Below are 16298 nucleotides of genomic sequence, written 5' to 3'. Positions count from 1 at the left end.
TACAATCATAGGGGACATTTAAAAGTCCTGCACAGTGCAAAACGTGCAGGCAAAAGCTTGTAACCCCACTTTTTACACCCCATGGAATTTTGTTTGATGTGGCAGGCCAATTTAGAGAGCAGAGTAGACTTAAAATGTTTGCCCCCACTTCCAAGTCCACTTGACATATACACTTGGTTTTCCGACAGAATCAATTTGTATGTTGGTGAAAAACAAATGGATTGCAATGAAATCCATCTGACCTTTACGTGTGGTAAAATCAGGAAGATTCCAAAGCAACCCATTGTAGATGGATCCCACATTCGTTAATTGTGGCATACATTTACATTTTCCAGACAAGTGGTGTAAACGTGAAGAGCAAAGGAGATTTCCCCTGTGTGTTACTAGTGACTTTTCCACTACGTGGAGGAAGTAGTTAAGATTGTTGCATTAGGGGTCGTGGGGGAGGTAGGGCTTTTGCACAAAACTGCAAACAGTAGCGGTTGCCTCTCTGCAATTTAAGATGCAAAACAACATCACCCTAATACTCTTTTTAATCAGCATGTTGTTAAATGATATATACATTGTCAGATTGGTTTATCATGTGAGACTTGGGCATCTTTAAAGTCATCTTTATAAAATGAAGTATTGTTTTAGTTTTTCAACTCCAAACATGAACACATATTTTAGCCAACTTGAATTGTGAAGATATGTGGTGATGTACCTACATTTCAGGCTAGTCTTAATTCCTGCCTTTATCACTTAAGCAACGTGTGTGATCCTGGGCAATTTATTTAATCTCACTGTGCCTTACCTGCCACAATTAGGCACCCCTAGAAGTGGTTCAGTTCACAGTGTATGCTATTCCAAAAAAGCCTCACACCTGGATTACTAGACTAGCGTTGCTCATGTATAATAATAGTGACCGTCCGTTTTCACCATTCAAAGATGCTTCCAAAAGTATACATCACGCTGAGAATATTCGTTACATTTCCAAATGCTGTTGCGGTGCCGCACTGGCTCTCTCGCCTGCATAGTAGCCCTCCCTCGCACGCTCAACTCAATTAAAAGTGTGCTGACAAAATACCACAAAAAATTTAATGTGATTCAAAATGCCATTTTGCATGGCATAAAATGTCCCATTCCATGCCGCAGAATTCTGGAAGCGGTCTGTTTTTCAGAACAAAAGGCTGGGTTCCGAAGCGCCTCTTCCACGGCCTGTTGGAATAAGCCCCAGTCTTTAGGGACGCGTTGTTGAAGCGCACTGAAGCAGATATGGAATAAGGGCTGGGGGCCTCGCTGCTCAGCCCCCCCAGATGAGAGAAGACTGCCGAGGGGAGGGGGTGTGGGAGTGGTGATAAACAGGACTGGTGATAAGCAAGAGTGTATGGAAGGTGATGGGGTAAGGTAAGGGGAGAGTGGATAGATTGGAAAGGCGAGAGAGGAGAAGGGAAGGAGCGATTGGTAGATTGATGCTGCAACACCATTTCCTTGCTTCTATATCGTTCTGAGTTTGTGCTTTTTTAAATAACCCCATTCATCAATATATTTGAATCTAAAGATGCATACATTTTATTCGTAGAGCATTGTTGATTGGAATTCGCCTTTCAGACTGTTGCTCGGGGGCCGCTAGTGTACCTTTATCATTATTTATGATGGGGCAATAGTTTTCATTATGGGGAGGGGAGAGTAGATGGAAGTTGAAGAGAGTAGTGGATGGAAGGTCACTGAGTACAACAGCGCCCCGCAAAGTGATTCCCCAGCGCAGTGTTACACTCGCCACAATGGACGTTCATATTGTGGTCCCATCTAGCAGATGTATTCAAGGAAAAAATTACTTTTCTGGACATAACTGCATAAAGAACAGTGTTTAGCAAGAGCCATTGGTTGACAGGTTCCTATACAGAGAACTCAGGCATCCAGTTAATTTTGGGAGAGATTTTGTATTGTATTCATCATTTATATAGTGCTCTTTCCCCATGTGTATGGCCTCAATGCGCTTTGTGGTTGGAACGCCGTCTGTGACCGTAGTAATGTGTTGGAAATTCTACGAGTTCATTCATAAGATGCATGTGTGCATTTTGCCAGGTTAGGATTTAGCTGGGCTGGCTAAGCTTCAGTAAGCAGCCTGGAGGTCAGGCATGTGGGCGGGTGCAGTTGCTGCTTTAGGATAGAGTACTAGTGCCGGAGATTCGATGTGTGCCCAGCAGACTGAAATTCTTCCTAGGTTGGCACTGTATACTAATGGCAGAGGTGTTGAGGTACGTCAGGGTTATTAGTGTGGGCGCTAAACTGGAATTGCATAGCCTTAGCTGCATTCTAATATGCATGGATGGGTGGCCGTGCCTGCGCCTTGTGTCCACAGATGCGGTGCAAAGTATACATACCTTCAACTCGGATCTTTGATGTCGTTTTTCTAGGTCCTATGTGATTGCCTGGTCTTGCCAGTTGTATTCTCCCTAGATTGGGAGCCAGAGCAGTGGGAGAGGGTGCTCTGAGGGACGGGTAGTGATGTATGATCCTCTGTGTGTGACGGGGAGGCAAATTTATTACCTAGTTTTGCGATACTAGGATAGAGGTTGATACGCTTAAATGGGAACACAACAGTAAATGGAGTAACACCTAGATTTCGGATACCTGGATAGAGACCAGGGGGCAAATGGAAGAGGAAGTGCAGAGCATAAGATTTGGGAATGTGAAGGCGAGAGCATGTGATTTTGGAAAGGATGAGCAAATGGAATGGGAGAACGGATTTCCCATTTCAAGAAATTGACTGACCCTAGGATGTTCACTTTATGCCAATAACGCTTGGTGAAGTGGGCAGGATGTTTCCAGCCAGAGTGAGACCCCTAAATAATAGCCAAAAAAAAGACAACAAACAACAGAGAATGTTTATCTTTGAAGTTCATCGTTGTTGCACTTATGACAGCCATTAACTCCTCCCACTCTATACTCTGCCCCCACATCCCGCCTCCCCTGGGACCGTTGTCATTCAATTGCACTGAGCCCTTGGCTTTAAATCTGCCTCTCATGAGGCATAGAAGATATATGAGGGGAAAAATGACATGGCGGGACAAAGAGTACCACAACAATGATTAGAAGAAGAAAGACCAGTCCAGGTAGGCGGAAGAGACTACACAAAGGCGGAAGCCAGGCGCGGGGAAGTTCAGCAGGAAATAACAGAATTTACAATTCAGAGGAAGTGAGTGGGAGCTTATCCCATGTGCGATAGCAGGGAGACCGCTGGACATGAAATGACAACTTAAGTGATAACAAGAGATAATAGGAGTAAGCAGAAAAATATTAAGTAGAAATAAAAGTGGGCACCTGGAAATACATCATGAAGTGGGTGTTAGGCGGAAACCTGTGCAGTTCCCTCTGGGACCACTGCAAAAGATTTAGGACTACAGGTGTTTGGCGGTGAACCCACTTGGTAGCAGTCTGTACCACACAGATTCACTTGGTAGCTGTGGCTGAGCAGTCAGACTTCCCTCAAGAAGAGTTGAGCAGTATGTGGAGTATACAAAATAGGGCAATTCTTCCCAGCAAGACAAGCAAACACGCAACGAGGCTTAGTGTAAAGATATTAAGGTATTTATTTATAACGAAACATCTATGAAAAAACACTATGGCACTTTCACGGCAAACAAATCAAACACAATTACTCTACGAAGAAGAAACGATCAATCCCCCTAGCAATATTTCGACAAGTCTAGGTTCTACCGGCACCACTTATTTACAGACAGAGGTGTATACCTCAACCTAGATGGCACTCTAATATTGGTTAGGACGGGAGAGAAAAAGATAGGCAGGTTACGAAATCAACACAGTTCAATACTTCACGGGCAAGATGTACGGTAAGAAGGCAAGAACCACAATAGATCATAAAGTTCAGAGGCCAGGCCCACTCGGAGAGAGGCAAGGCGATATGTCCCAAAAAGTCTCTAGTGGAGATGCATTCAAGTCTTTGTAGCAAATTTTTATCCGCAGATTGAACCAGTTCAGGACAATAAATGAGAAAAGCTTGGAGGCGACCCAACGGTACGGAGAGGATTAAGACACCTCACTTGAACCGATCGAAAGGGAAGCCAGGCGGACACGGTACCTTGTTGTGGAGGGCAGCTCCGGCGGGGGCAGTTGTTCCTGGTGGTGGATGCACGTCGGGTCTTTGCCAAGAGTAGAGAGGTTCTCGTCGTCGAAGAAAAGTGAAGTCTGGTGCACCACCAGGGAAGAGACCAGCCGCGGAGTGCTCCGTCACAAGGCACTACTTTTTGGTCGCGGTACAGGGGTAGTGGCTATCCGGTTGCCGGGGTGCGTTGCACGGGTAATTCGACCACTGCGTCCTGAGGCGAATAAAAAACAAAGGGGACTGGTTGTTCCCACCAGTCAGGGGAAGAGACTCTCCGGCAGGGAGATCTCCTCTGTCGTCGGGAAGTGGTGAGTCGGTTCCGCAGGGCTCCACCGGAGGTGTCGTCGTGCAGGTCGGCTCAGCGTTACCCTCGTCGGATTCTTAGGTCCTGTGGCGACTTCTGAAGATCCAGTCCCAAAAGTCCTGCTTTTATGCAGAAAACCCCCATTCATTCAGCCTAGCTGTCAATCAACACATGCTAAGTGGTGAGCGGGAAGGCTCACCACTTGGGCCAATCACTCCAGAGTGCGACCGGAGTTGGCAAGGCAACTCGGTCCAGGGTGCCTAAACCCCCTCCCAAACCCCTGTGGTAAACCAGACAGAATGGCACCACTTTGGAGGGTCTCTGTACAGAGCCCGCCAAAAGTGGAACAAAGGGCTCGACCTTTGGTTTAGGAGTCACAGAGACGAACACAGACACCATTTTACAAACCGAGTTCTGGCAGAAAATACCCTCCGATAAACTTATTTAAGATAAGTAGATTGGTGGTACGTTAGAGATTAACGAGAAAAAGTATCAATCTCCAACAATGGGACGAATCCCATAGGGTTAGGTTCGGGGTCGAACATAACAAGTAGTTTCCACTGCCACCAGCCAAAACTCGACGAGGGGGGACGGGACAGTGCCCCCTCGAGTAACAGATCCAGGAGTAATCGAATTACCCCTACTAGTACGTCCACAATAAGATGGTTTGTACTAGTTCTGTTAGTAAATTTATGTCTAGTAAAGCCAATGGTGACTTTACATGCCCGGGGAGACAGTAGTCAGTTCCCGGGTATGGAGTCTATGGTGGAGGTCCGCTAGGACGCCCCAGTGCTACGGCACATAGGGTGCGGTGTAACACACATAGAAAAACATATGAGACCCTATGGAGTAAAAGACCCCATAGCCCATAGAACACATTGACATTCAAAGGAATTACACACATACATGTCCAAGAGTGGGAGGAAAAGAGTCTCACTCTTGGCAGGATGGAAAAAAAAACAAACTCCCGAAATCCAGCAAAGCTGCTGGGGGACTCACTAGGTTAGGAAATTCAGCCTAAACAGAGAATTCTCCCTAACAGTGGGTGTTGGTAGTCACGGCTGATTGATACATCAGTCATTCTATGATATAGCAATGTGACAAAACACACACACACACACACACACACACACGCCAATGTTTAAAATGCTATAACCTTCTACATCTGTTAGTCTTTTCCAGCCATTGTTTCTTCAGCACCTCCATTAGATGAGGGTCTAAAACAGATGGAGTTTTCCCCCTGCTTTGAAATTCTACCATATTCAGCACCTGCAGTCCCACCTCACACAACCAGTGTGTAAAGCCTTCTCATTGAGTCTACCTCTATATTTTGTCAGAGCACATTTCATAGGTTATGGAACTAGGCTCTCAGTAAGACTGAACACAAATAGTGTGCACTGCCTCTACTCCGTATATTACAGGAAATAACCTCTGTAAACAAGTGCAGGCAACTCAGAATGCTCTAGTAGCCTCCTTCCCTTTAGCCCAAAGGTATGAACCCTGTGACTCTCCACATGTTTTGGATGGTGATTCCCATGTCCCCTCATCATTGCCAATGCTGCCTAGGGCTGATGGGGGATGTAGTCCAAAACATCTGGAGACCCAAAGGTTGCAGATGCCAGCATGACTAGCCTTTTGGTTCTGGAGGATTGTGTTAGTATGACTTTTTTTTGTCTGACAGGAGAAGATGGTTCTATAGGAGCGTGAGGGATTCTGGGCTTTGCTATTGGTAACGAGTGCAGAGGCTGAGTCCCTCTAAGGAAATGTCATGCGTGAAGATAAACACTAAACCTTGAGTGCCGATCAGTCATGTGATTTCCCTCAGTTGGTCCTTGTGAGGAATTCGACCATCCGCACAGGGAGATTGCGCTCGACTGGGCTTTTTGATTTCTTTTAATAATAAGAATGAATGATGGGAGATCAACCTGTGAGGACTGTGTGAGGCCATTTCGCACACAGTCCATCTGCTTCCTGCACAAAATGCATAGTCACATGTACTCTGGGAAGACACAGCCTAGAGGCGCTTTCTTCCCTTATCATATTCAGCTGGAATGTGACAGCCCCGGGTACATCAAAGCATCTCCAGAATGGGGAAGGCACACTTTCCTCCAGCCATGAGCAGCCTAATTTAAATATCAAAGGCTCCATGGATCTGCATTTCATTTGTTCTCTGGCTGGTGGCAGTGCATACTAATGAGAGATAATTGAAGCAAGCATGAAGGTGCTTGGTTGCTGGAATAGACAACAGTAAAAACGGGACTAACACCTCTTTGGTATGCAATGTGTCAATTTGAAGCTAGTTCTCACCTCTCCGTATGAAAGGCAGTGAATGACCTGTCTGGGTCTAGCAGTTACCACAGGTGTCCCTGCAGAGCAGACCCCTTTCAGGGGGACAAAGGATGTGATTTGGGAGGGATAGGAAGTCTGCACCCAGCACATAATTCAAGGGATGCCTGCACTTTAATCAAGAGTCACAGAGGGCTCAGTTAACCAGGGAGACACTTTTATATACAATAGACAGGAAGATGGGTGGACTTAAGTATATGTTTTCACCCCTTGTCTGTCCTGTTGCCGAGCGCCCTGGTCATGACCTCATGCATAACAGAACATTGTTGGTGGGGACCTAGGATTGGTTCCTTAAGGTGGGCTTAGACTGCACCAATCACTGGGACCCATTTGGCTTTAAAAGAGGGCTGAACCCCTCAGTAGATCATCTGAAGACTTCGAAAGGAGTAAGAAGAAGGACTCATTTAGATCTGAGCTGAAGGTACATTCTACCTTACATCTTCCACCAGTGAAGGAAGGCCAGGAGTTCCAAGAGGGAAGCAAGATCCCTCCACTAAACATCTCCAGGGAACAGAGGGAGATACCAGACTCAGAGGACCCGTCCAGCAGCTCCAGAACTGGTACCCAGCCAGCACACAGCATGCCCTGCTATGTTCTGCCAGCAAGCTTCCTAGGTGGGAAGGGCCAGAGAGTCTCTAGACAAAGGACAAGGATGTTGCCTGCAATCACTCTACTGAGCTTTGGGCCGTCTGCCTTGAAAGGACACGAGCCCTGCGAAGAAGCTAGGAGGAATGCCACACAAGCATCATCCAGCGTCCATCTTTTAAGGACACTTTCGAGACAGTTGAGTCCTCGAACCGCATCCGGCTGCACCGCTGACTGTTGTTACGCCGCAGTGACAAGAGCCGCCCGAGCCACCTCGACCAGCATTCCAGATCCGCCAACTAGCACAGAGACAACGATTCTTGGCCCTGAGCTTCCGCACGGATGGCTTGCAGGCGTCCGTCCAGCCTTGCCTGCCGCCTAGTACCCACAGCTATCTCCTGCCACTAACTCTGTCTGAAGGGCTGCAAAGTGCCCTGGAACCGCCTCAATGCTGTCGACCACCAATAATTTCTTCAGCACCAGGAACATTGTGTTTCTGCCCCCCTGGTCCTTTTCCGAAGGCCCTTAGAGACAGTTATGACCCTTTACCCCCTTGGTGCTGGAACCGAATAACCTTGAACTGTAAGACTGATTACTTTACCAACTACCTACCCTCCTGTCAGTATCCAGAGTGCATCCCTTTGCTTCGTGAAGCGGTCTGTCCTCTGTGTTCCTTTGCAGTGTGGATTGTATTTTGTAGTGCTAGAACTGTCTGTTGTAGTAATAATAAGGTAGATATTTGTATACAACCTTGACTGGACAGTCCCTTTTATCATTGGGTAATAATTGTATTTTCGCTGTGTTGCAACTAACCAACGATCCACCACCTTGCGGAGATAAGCCTGCCGTTCCGTCCATGTTACCAACATTGGACAAGGTCTTATTGTATTCCAGTCTGTTCAGATCCCTTCTGGTGTACTAGAGGTGTGTTGTTGATTGATGGTTTAGAAACCGATATTCATCCCTGGACCACTGCTGCCCTAAGTTGATTTGTCACAGTCCTTACAGTCACTTTGAGGTTGCAGGCCTCAGAAGCAACCATTGGTCAGCCATGCGTGAGCTGGGGCCACATACTCGTAGATTGATCGCCATGTTCCTGGGGGACGGAGTAGTGAATGTGGGCTCCCACTGCACACCAACCAAAAATCTTCGTGCAATATCATGTAACAGCACCTTGATGCCTCTGGGCTGTAAGTGCACTATAAAAATGCAAATAAATAAATAAATAAATAAATATGCTCAAACCTTTCTTTTAAACCTCTGGTTGGCCACGTGCAGGGCGATTTAAAGCTCTATATTCATTAAACAAACAATAAACAAATACATCAATAAATAAGGGAGCCTGACAGTAAAAATAAAAAAGATTACCCACATATTGATCAAATGAAATGGAATGAATTCCGCAAAACATTAATAATTCTAAGAAATTATGGCAACCAAGCTGTTTATTTCCCAGTTTGGAAAGCACTGGCCCCTAAACCAGAACAGATGACATGATGTTAAACATTGTGGATGTCATCAGAGCATTCAGGGGAGGCTTTGTTCATTGCATGTGTGAGGTACAGGTACACATTGTGAATGTGGTCAGGTTGGTGAACCCCTCTTGTTTAGAGACACATATATATATTGTTTTGCATGGGCAGTAGTTGCTCAACGTAAGCCTAATTTTTCCCAGAAGTTCTTAACAACACTGCAGGGGAACAGAACATCCCTTCTTGCAGCGGTGAGGCCGGTGTTGTGCAACACACGCAGTATCAGAAGCAGCGGGTTTCTATACTAACCGTTTTGCTGCCTTACTGTTTGGTGGCAGCAGAGTTTATTTGGGTAAAGCAACAAACATTTATTTAATCAACTTGTTTTTCTAAAGGGAAATGGTGCTCGGCCCAAATGTCTAAATATTTTAATTTTGCAATTGGCACTTTGATCGCCGCAGATGGGGATTTGGTTTAACAGGGGCCTGCGTAGAGCACAAATAACAGCATGCTAATGGCTCAGTGGGTTAAGAGCTTGTTGCTGTGATTTGTGTTGGATCTGCAGGTTCAAATCCTGGCAATGTTGACTCAGCCTTTCATCCTTTCCGAGGTCAGTAAAGTGAGCTCCAATTTTGATTGGGTAATAATAATGTATGAAAATATGTTCTGTGTAAAGCGCCTTGAATAAAAGAGATATATAAATAATAATCAAAAACTAGTCATAGGCGCCCCTCTTTGAGAACAGACACGGCTAAATGACCTGTTCTTTGGGAATGTACCCACTTGAGAGTCTGGAGCCACGCTATAGCTCACTGTACCTTTAACAGAAGGGAAATGTCAATTTTGCATATCAGTCTTTGTCCCGCCCACATGGACAAGGGAAGCCAGCATTACACTTTCCAAGTAAAAACAACAAAACCACCCACTCTCACCAGGGAGCTCTTGAAAGGGAATGTATAAATAGCTATCTGCAAAGATGTCATGAGCAGTGCATTCTGTGACGAGGCAGCTCTTTGAAGAGTGGGTGCCTGTCACTGTGTGCTACTACAAATCATTAACCCCACCCCTGTAACTAAGACACATTCGTGAAACAGTGCCTTGATACCTCCGGGCTGCTAGGCGCTTTACAAATACAAAAATAAATAAATAAAATAAATAAAAGTCTCCATTGGGAACTGCCAGAGAACCAGGGGCTGGTCCCTCTCTCCCCCTAAACGAAAGCCAGTAGAGAGAGATCAAAAGGAGAAAAGATCCCTGCAAGCAAACTGTCTCTGGGTATAGACAGGAGACTGGACCCCTTCAAACCCTTGGCCTTTCTACAACTTGAACAAGGGCTCTGTTTTTTTGTAATCAAGGACATCCCTGCACAGGAAAACAAAAGTTAAAATATTATCCTCTGCTGAAGGAAAGTAAACAAGTATGGGCAGTCCAGATGAGAGCACACCATTTTAAAATGCAAGCAGAGGGCAGTAGGTACCCTCACAAGCGATCTCAAGGGAGGGTGGTGAAACCACACATACAGCAGATGTCAATCTGCTGTATTTGAAAATCAAATTGGTTTCTAACCCCATCTATCTTTAGGCTGGCCTCCTGAACACCAGCCTGACCAGGATCACATGGCCAAATCAGGGTACCTCACCAGCTCCATCATCCACAATTGCAGCCTGTTCCTTTGAAACCCAGTCCAAAGGTGCATCAGACACCAAATAAAAAGCAGCCAGCCAAAGCAGCCTTTGCCAGTCCTGGGAACAGCTTTGCGGAGACACGAAGAAAGTAGGGTTGGCTGCTGGAGAGGATGACATACCCAGGTAGAGTTGGCCAGAAGCAAGTAGCAGACCCTGGAAAGCCTTAACCAGAGGGTGTCCCCCAGGGGAAGAGAGTGCACTGTCAAAATTCTGCAGGGAGGAAGCACCGCGTGGGGAAAATGTGGAGTAGTATAGATAAATTGGACCAGTCAGAAGGATGATTACACTGTAAATAGTGTACCAGCTTGGTGATGGAGACAAGGGGTACGACTTGGGAAGTGGATGGGGATGTGGAACAGCTGAACGCTTTGGAAGAGCCAGAGAGAGAACGGAGATTGCCTGGGAAGGTAACCACCAGAGAGAAGAAAGTGAGGGTAAGGATTGGGAAGTAGGAGGAGAGGACTGTGAAAAGAGCAATGTTACACAAGATAAGGAGAGGTTGAAAAGCCGACCGAGAAGGAGAGTTCGATGTTGAAGGGGAAATAAACTGAGAGGATCACCTCAAGAGAGAGACCATATAGAGAAAGAGATTGGTTGGAATGAGAAGAGAATAGGAAACCATAAACAGAGAGAAGATATTTGTGGCAAAGAGGATGATAGATGTCACAGAGGGGTGAAGTGGAAACCAAGGAAATGGCGAGGAGCATAGACCATTTGAGACCAAGGGATGAAGGAGATCAGAATACCAGAAGTAACCAAAGGGAGGTAGAAGGGAAGAAGAGGAGGAGCCATGAGTGGGAAGGTAGACTTGGGGAAAACGCATAGAGGGAAAAGTGGGCATTCAGGAGCATGGCCACACTTCACCACCAAACTCCACAAGGGTTAGCAAGTCATCCCAGCAAGCAAACCACTGTGTGAACAACTGGGAGAGAATGCAAGGCCTGTTAGACCACCGAAGCACCAGACTGCCCAAGAACAGTGGGATATGGTAGAAGGCGTTGCCTGAGACAGGACAAGAGCCAGCGATGCCAACCATCCTCTGTACAAGTAAACATCCTCAAACCTTTGCTTGTAAGGCCTTGTAAGATAGATTTGTTTGGCCACTGGGGGACTCCTGATTGCATGTTGGGAATTTTGATATTATGAACTTTGAGGATTTTTGTGCTGGATTCTTTAACCACCAGACTTTTCATCAAGAAACCCCTTTAGTGCCAGAGGGGAAAGTCCATAGTCTTGAGTTTCTGTTTGGGAAATCCATTGCCTCTTTCCTTGCGTTAGAGGTGGACACCTTGAGACAAGTCATCCAGCACTTTTCCTTTGGCCATTCGGATCATCCTGACACTCAATATTTTGTTTAGTCAGCATCCCGGCCCTTACGTTCTATCAGACCCTTAAACCCTACCCTTTTGTCCGTCTATATTTATGATAACATGAATAAGGAGATACGAGAGGCAGTGGCCTCAACACAATGCACAGTATACAGAATACAAAATAGTTGCGGCAGAGGAAAGGGATGAAAAAGAGTGTTAAATAATACTCACTCACCATAGGCCCATTATAAAAACATAGTAATACATTCAATGATATATGACGAGGACCTGATATTGACGCAGAGTAAACTTAGTGCCTTGAGAGAAAAGTAAGCAATAATTGCAGATGGGTTGCTGCCTAGAAATCCGAGTGAAGCCGAGCAGTAAAGGTCCATCTTGCAATATTTCCAGGACCTACTCTCACCTGCAACATGATACGATATGTTATTTATGACGCACTTAATACCGAGGGGTTTCTAAGCGAGCACCCGGGGATCAAACCTGTGGTGTTCCGTGTTGTCTTGCTTCCAAGGCGAGCAGGTTTAACCTGAGCTATCCTCCCTGAGCAGTTGGGTGAACTGTCGGTACAGAGTAGCGGGGAGTCAAAACGGCACGTGGTACGAAAGTTAGGTATCATAACTCAAAGTTAACTGTTTAATACGAAAGCAAACAGATTCTCACATTAGCAAATTCCATTTGCAAAACCTAAAAAAGAATGGATTCTGAACTTCTCATAATAGGACACAATCCCACACCTCCACTTCAATGAGTGACTTCCTGAAGATACAAGAAGTAACAAGAAGTAGAGGGCAGCGGTTGGGGTTCATGCACAAGTGCATGTGTGACAAGGGAAGCCAGCATTACACTTTCCAAGTAAAAACAACAAAACCACCCACTCTCACCAGGGAGCTCTTGAAAGGGAATGTATAAATAGCTATCTGCAAAGATGTCATGAGCAGCGGGAAAGCCACTGTGAAGGGGGTGCGGGAAGACTAGGGTGGCAGGGTAAAGGAGAAGAGAAGGAGTGGTGAAGTGGCAAGAAGTCTAAGGTGGCAGGTCAAAGGAGAAGAGAAGGAGTGGTGAAGTGGCAAGACTAAGGTGGCAGGTCAAAGGAGAAGAGAAGGAGTGGTGAAGTGGCAAGACTAAGGTTGAAGGTTAAAGGTGATGAGGAGTGGTGAAGTGGCAAGACTAAGATGGCATACCAAAGGAGAAGAGAAGGAGTGGTGAAGTGGCAAGAAGTCTAAGGTGGCAGGTCAAAGGAGAAGAGAAGGAGTGGTGAAGTGGCAAGACTAAGGTTGAAGGTTAAAGGTGATGAGGAGTGGTGAAGTGGCAAGACTAAGATGGCATACCAAAGGAGAAGAGAAGGAGTGGTGAAGTGGCAAGAAGTCTAAGGTGGCAGGTCAAAGGAGAAGAGAAGGAGTGGTGAAGTGGCAAGAAGTCTAAGGTGGCAGGTCAAAGGAGAAGAGAAGGAGTGGTGAAGTGGCAAGACTAAGGTGGCAGGTCAAAGGAGAAGAGAAGGGGGGTGAAGTGGCAAGACTAGGGTGGCAGTTCAAAGGAGAAGAGAAGGAGTGGTGAAGTGGCAAGACTAAGGTGGCATGTCAAAGGAGAAGATAGAGTGGTGAAGTGGGAAGATTAAGGTGGCAGGTCAAAGGTGAAGAGGAGTGGTGAAGTGGCAAAACTAAGATGGCATGTCAAAGGAGAAGAGAAGGAGTGGTGAAGTTGCAAGACTAAGGTGGCAGGTTAAAGAAGAAGAGGAGGGGTGAAGTGGCAAGACTAAGGTGGCAGGTCAAAGGAGAAGAGAAGGAGTGGTGAAGTGGCAAGACTAAGATGGCTGATTAAAGAAGAGAAGGACGGGGGAAGTGGGAAAACTAAGAAAGACGAAAGGTTAAGGGAAAGAATGGGGAAGTGGGATGGCTAATATGGCAGGTTAAAGCATGTACAAATGAGTGTGGATGGACCGATACACAGTGCCCACAGGTGGTGGGGGGGGGGGCAGATGACAAGGATGTGGTAGGGATGGGAGGAGAAGTGGAATAAAAGGGCTTATGGGTGGAGTGGGGCATACATAGTTTACCGAGAACATGGGGAATAGATATGGCTTACGTGTAGTGTTCGGATCTCAGCTATGTACATATGTGACTACCTGCTCGTGCCACAGAATGATGGGCAGATGGGCGTTGCGTCGCCTGTTTCAAGTGCTCACTCCTCATGCGTTCCTTTCCCGTCGCTCTTTCATGTAGAGCGCAAGTGTCGCGAGGCGCTGTTGTAACTCTTCTTCCTACGCCGGGACACCCAAGGGTTTGGGTGTATTATAAATGCAATAAATAAATAAATAAAATACCACTTACAACATCTTGAACCGCTTGCTTGTTCGAGGGTTCCTTTTCATTTCCCAGCAGTTACAGCCCCCGGACCAGTAGCATATAGAGGGCGGGCCTGGGTGTGCATCGCACCTGTACGGCGAATTCGATCCCTATCCATGTCTCCAGGAATGCGGCGGCATCAGCATATTGCCATTCAGGGTGAAGCCAGGTGGTGGCGGTGGGGTGGCAGGTGTGGGAGCAGAGTGCATGTGAGCGATCAATCCCCTCCGTGCTCTGCTTCTCTCGACCCACCTTCCCGCAAAGAAGAACTGGTGCACAGGGTGGGCCGGCCTTGCGGGATCACAGTCTGCTTCTCAATCTTGGTCCAGCGACCTCCTGATCACTGGTGTCAGAGGCAACACAGCTGTCTCGTGTTACCATGTACTATTATTTTACTCTGGCGCAGGGTCGGACTGGGCCATATAATTGCCTTAGGCACCACTGAAAAAGTGGCCCACAGTTGCAAATGGCAATTCATTCCTTTTGTGACACTGTTTGAAAAGTAACCATGTGGGAGATTTTGTTTAATAAAATGTGATGCAAATTGTGCAGTTTAAAGAATATTTATTCAGCAACACTACTACTAGCCGCATAGTCAATTAACTCATCAAACTGGCCCACATTGGCCAAAAAAGTGGCCCACTTTGACCCAAAAACCTGGCCCACGCCAGCATTTTGTGTTTTTGTTTCGACCATGGACCTGTTGCCCTATAGGCCAGTCCGAGCCTGCTCTGGGACACTGTCAAACTTAAAGTCTCAACCCGCAGGAGGCCAGCTAGAGGCACACTGCAAACATCAAAACACACAATTGTTCTAAGGTGATGTCGCCAGCCTCATTAAAAAAAAAAAAAAGGTTTGTAAATAGAAAACAAAAATCAGGATGATTTCAATGTTTAAAAAAAAACTGCATAAGTCCAAGCAAACGGCACTAAATTGTGCATTGAATTTCAGGCGGGACATAACTCATCCGCGATGTGTGCCAGAACCCCCACATCTTTCAGATTGAAAAAAAAATACACTGAAATAAGTAGTCTAAAAACTTTCTAAGCAAATGGAGCCTTATTTAGCTTTCACTTTAAGCCAAGCCTTTATAATGTTTTTGAAGGTGTGCACCGCTGCTCCTTTCCACTTTCAGAGATAATCATAGCCTGGATTCTCAAGAGAAACGAACGAAAACAGCAATTACCTGCAGCTCCTCTTGCTGCACGGGAAGGAGGAGCAATGAGAGAGAGAGAGGGGAGAGAGAGAAAGAGGGGGAGAGAGAGAGAGAGAAAGAGTGTGTGTGTGTGTGTGTGTGTGTGTGTGTGTGTACACGATTTTAGGGTGCAGGTGCCATCTTATGAAAGCAAAAGTAGCCCGCTTACCTCCATTAGCGAGGATCGTGTTGTCGACCGTCTTCATGTGATCAGCAGAGCTTGGTTTAGTGTTGGCTGGTGCGTTGCGACAGCACTCTCCCCTGCCTCTGATGGCGGCCATCTTCAGTCAGGATATACAGGCATCATGTAACCCAACGCAGCAAAAGGCGGCTTGTCCATTGAATCACACAAATATCCGATAGCATACGCTGAGGAGAGCGGCGTAGCAAGCTAATGCTAACTTACTGATGGACAAGCAACGACGTAGCCTCATATCCAGAGGCTGAAAGCGCAGCCCAGAAACCTGTCGAGCAGGTCAGACACAGTGCGTCTTTCATTCCGAGCCATCCATTGAATGGAGCTCCTTCCGCAGGCTTGTCTAGCACACCAATCTCAGCAGGTCTTAGCCTGTGTGTTCATGCCAGTCATGCAGGCTTCGATGCTTGCGTCCAAGTGCGGGAACCCTTTCGCTACTATTCCCTGACATCTCTTGCCTGGCCGCGCCTACTGTTGTGGCCAAGCTTTGTGACTCATGAACCTGTCACCTACATAATTTGCACAGGTGTTGCTGACACTGTTATGTAACAAGAACGCTCGTGGGTGTGGCAAAAGTAGCTGAGTTTGGTGAAATGGCACTGTCAAGAAGCACAAATACACATAATGTAAAGAAACAGAGTTTGCGCATGTATGGGTGTGTAGTTGGTAAATACAACCAACTCTACAGATGAAGATTTTGGTAACTACAATCAAGGAAATTAACTATTCACATT

General features: G+C 46.3%; 1 protein-coding gene across 1 annotated transcript in view; it reads right to left on the bottom strand.

The window, feature by feature from the left end:
* SASH1 (SAM and SH3 domain containing 1) overlaps positions 1-15952 on the bottom strand; it is a 673306-nt gene extending 657354 nt beyond the window's left edge. Inside the window, exon 1 of the mRNA XM_069606667.1 lies at positions 15538-15952. Coding sequence (XP_069462768.1) covers positions 15538-15543 — 6 coding nt within the window. The 5' untranslated portion in view covers positions 15544-15952. The remainder of the gene's footprint in view (positions 1-15537) is intronic.
* Positions 15953-16298: the final 346 nt, after the last annotated feature.

The sequence above is a fragment of the Ambystoma mexicanum genome, chromosome 4p (genome assembly GCF_040938575.1).
Source record: "Ambystoma mexicanum isolate Mex_15411 chromosome 4p, UKY_AmexF1_1, whole genome shotgun sequence".
Lineage (NCBI taxonomy): Eukaryota > Metazoa > Chordata > Amphibia > Caudata > Ambystomatidae > Ambystoma > Ambystoma mexicanum.
The sequence above is the reverse complement of the archived record's forward strand: the minus strand, read 5'-3'. Positions and strand labels throughout refer to the sequence as shown.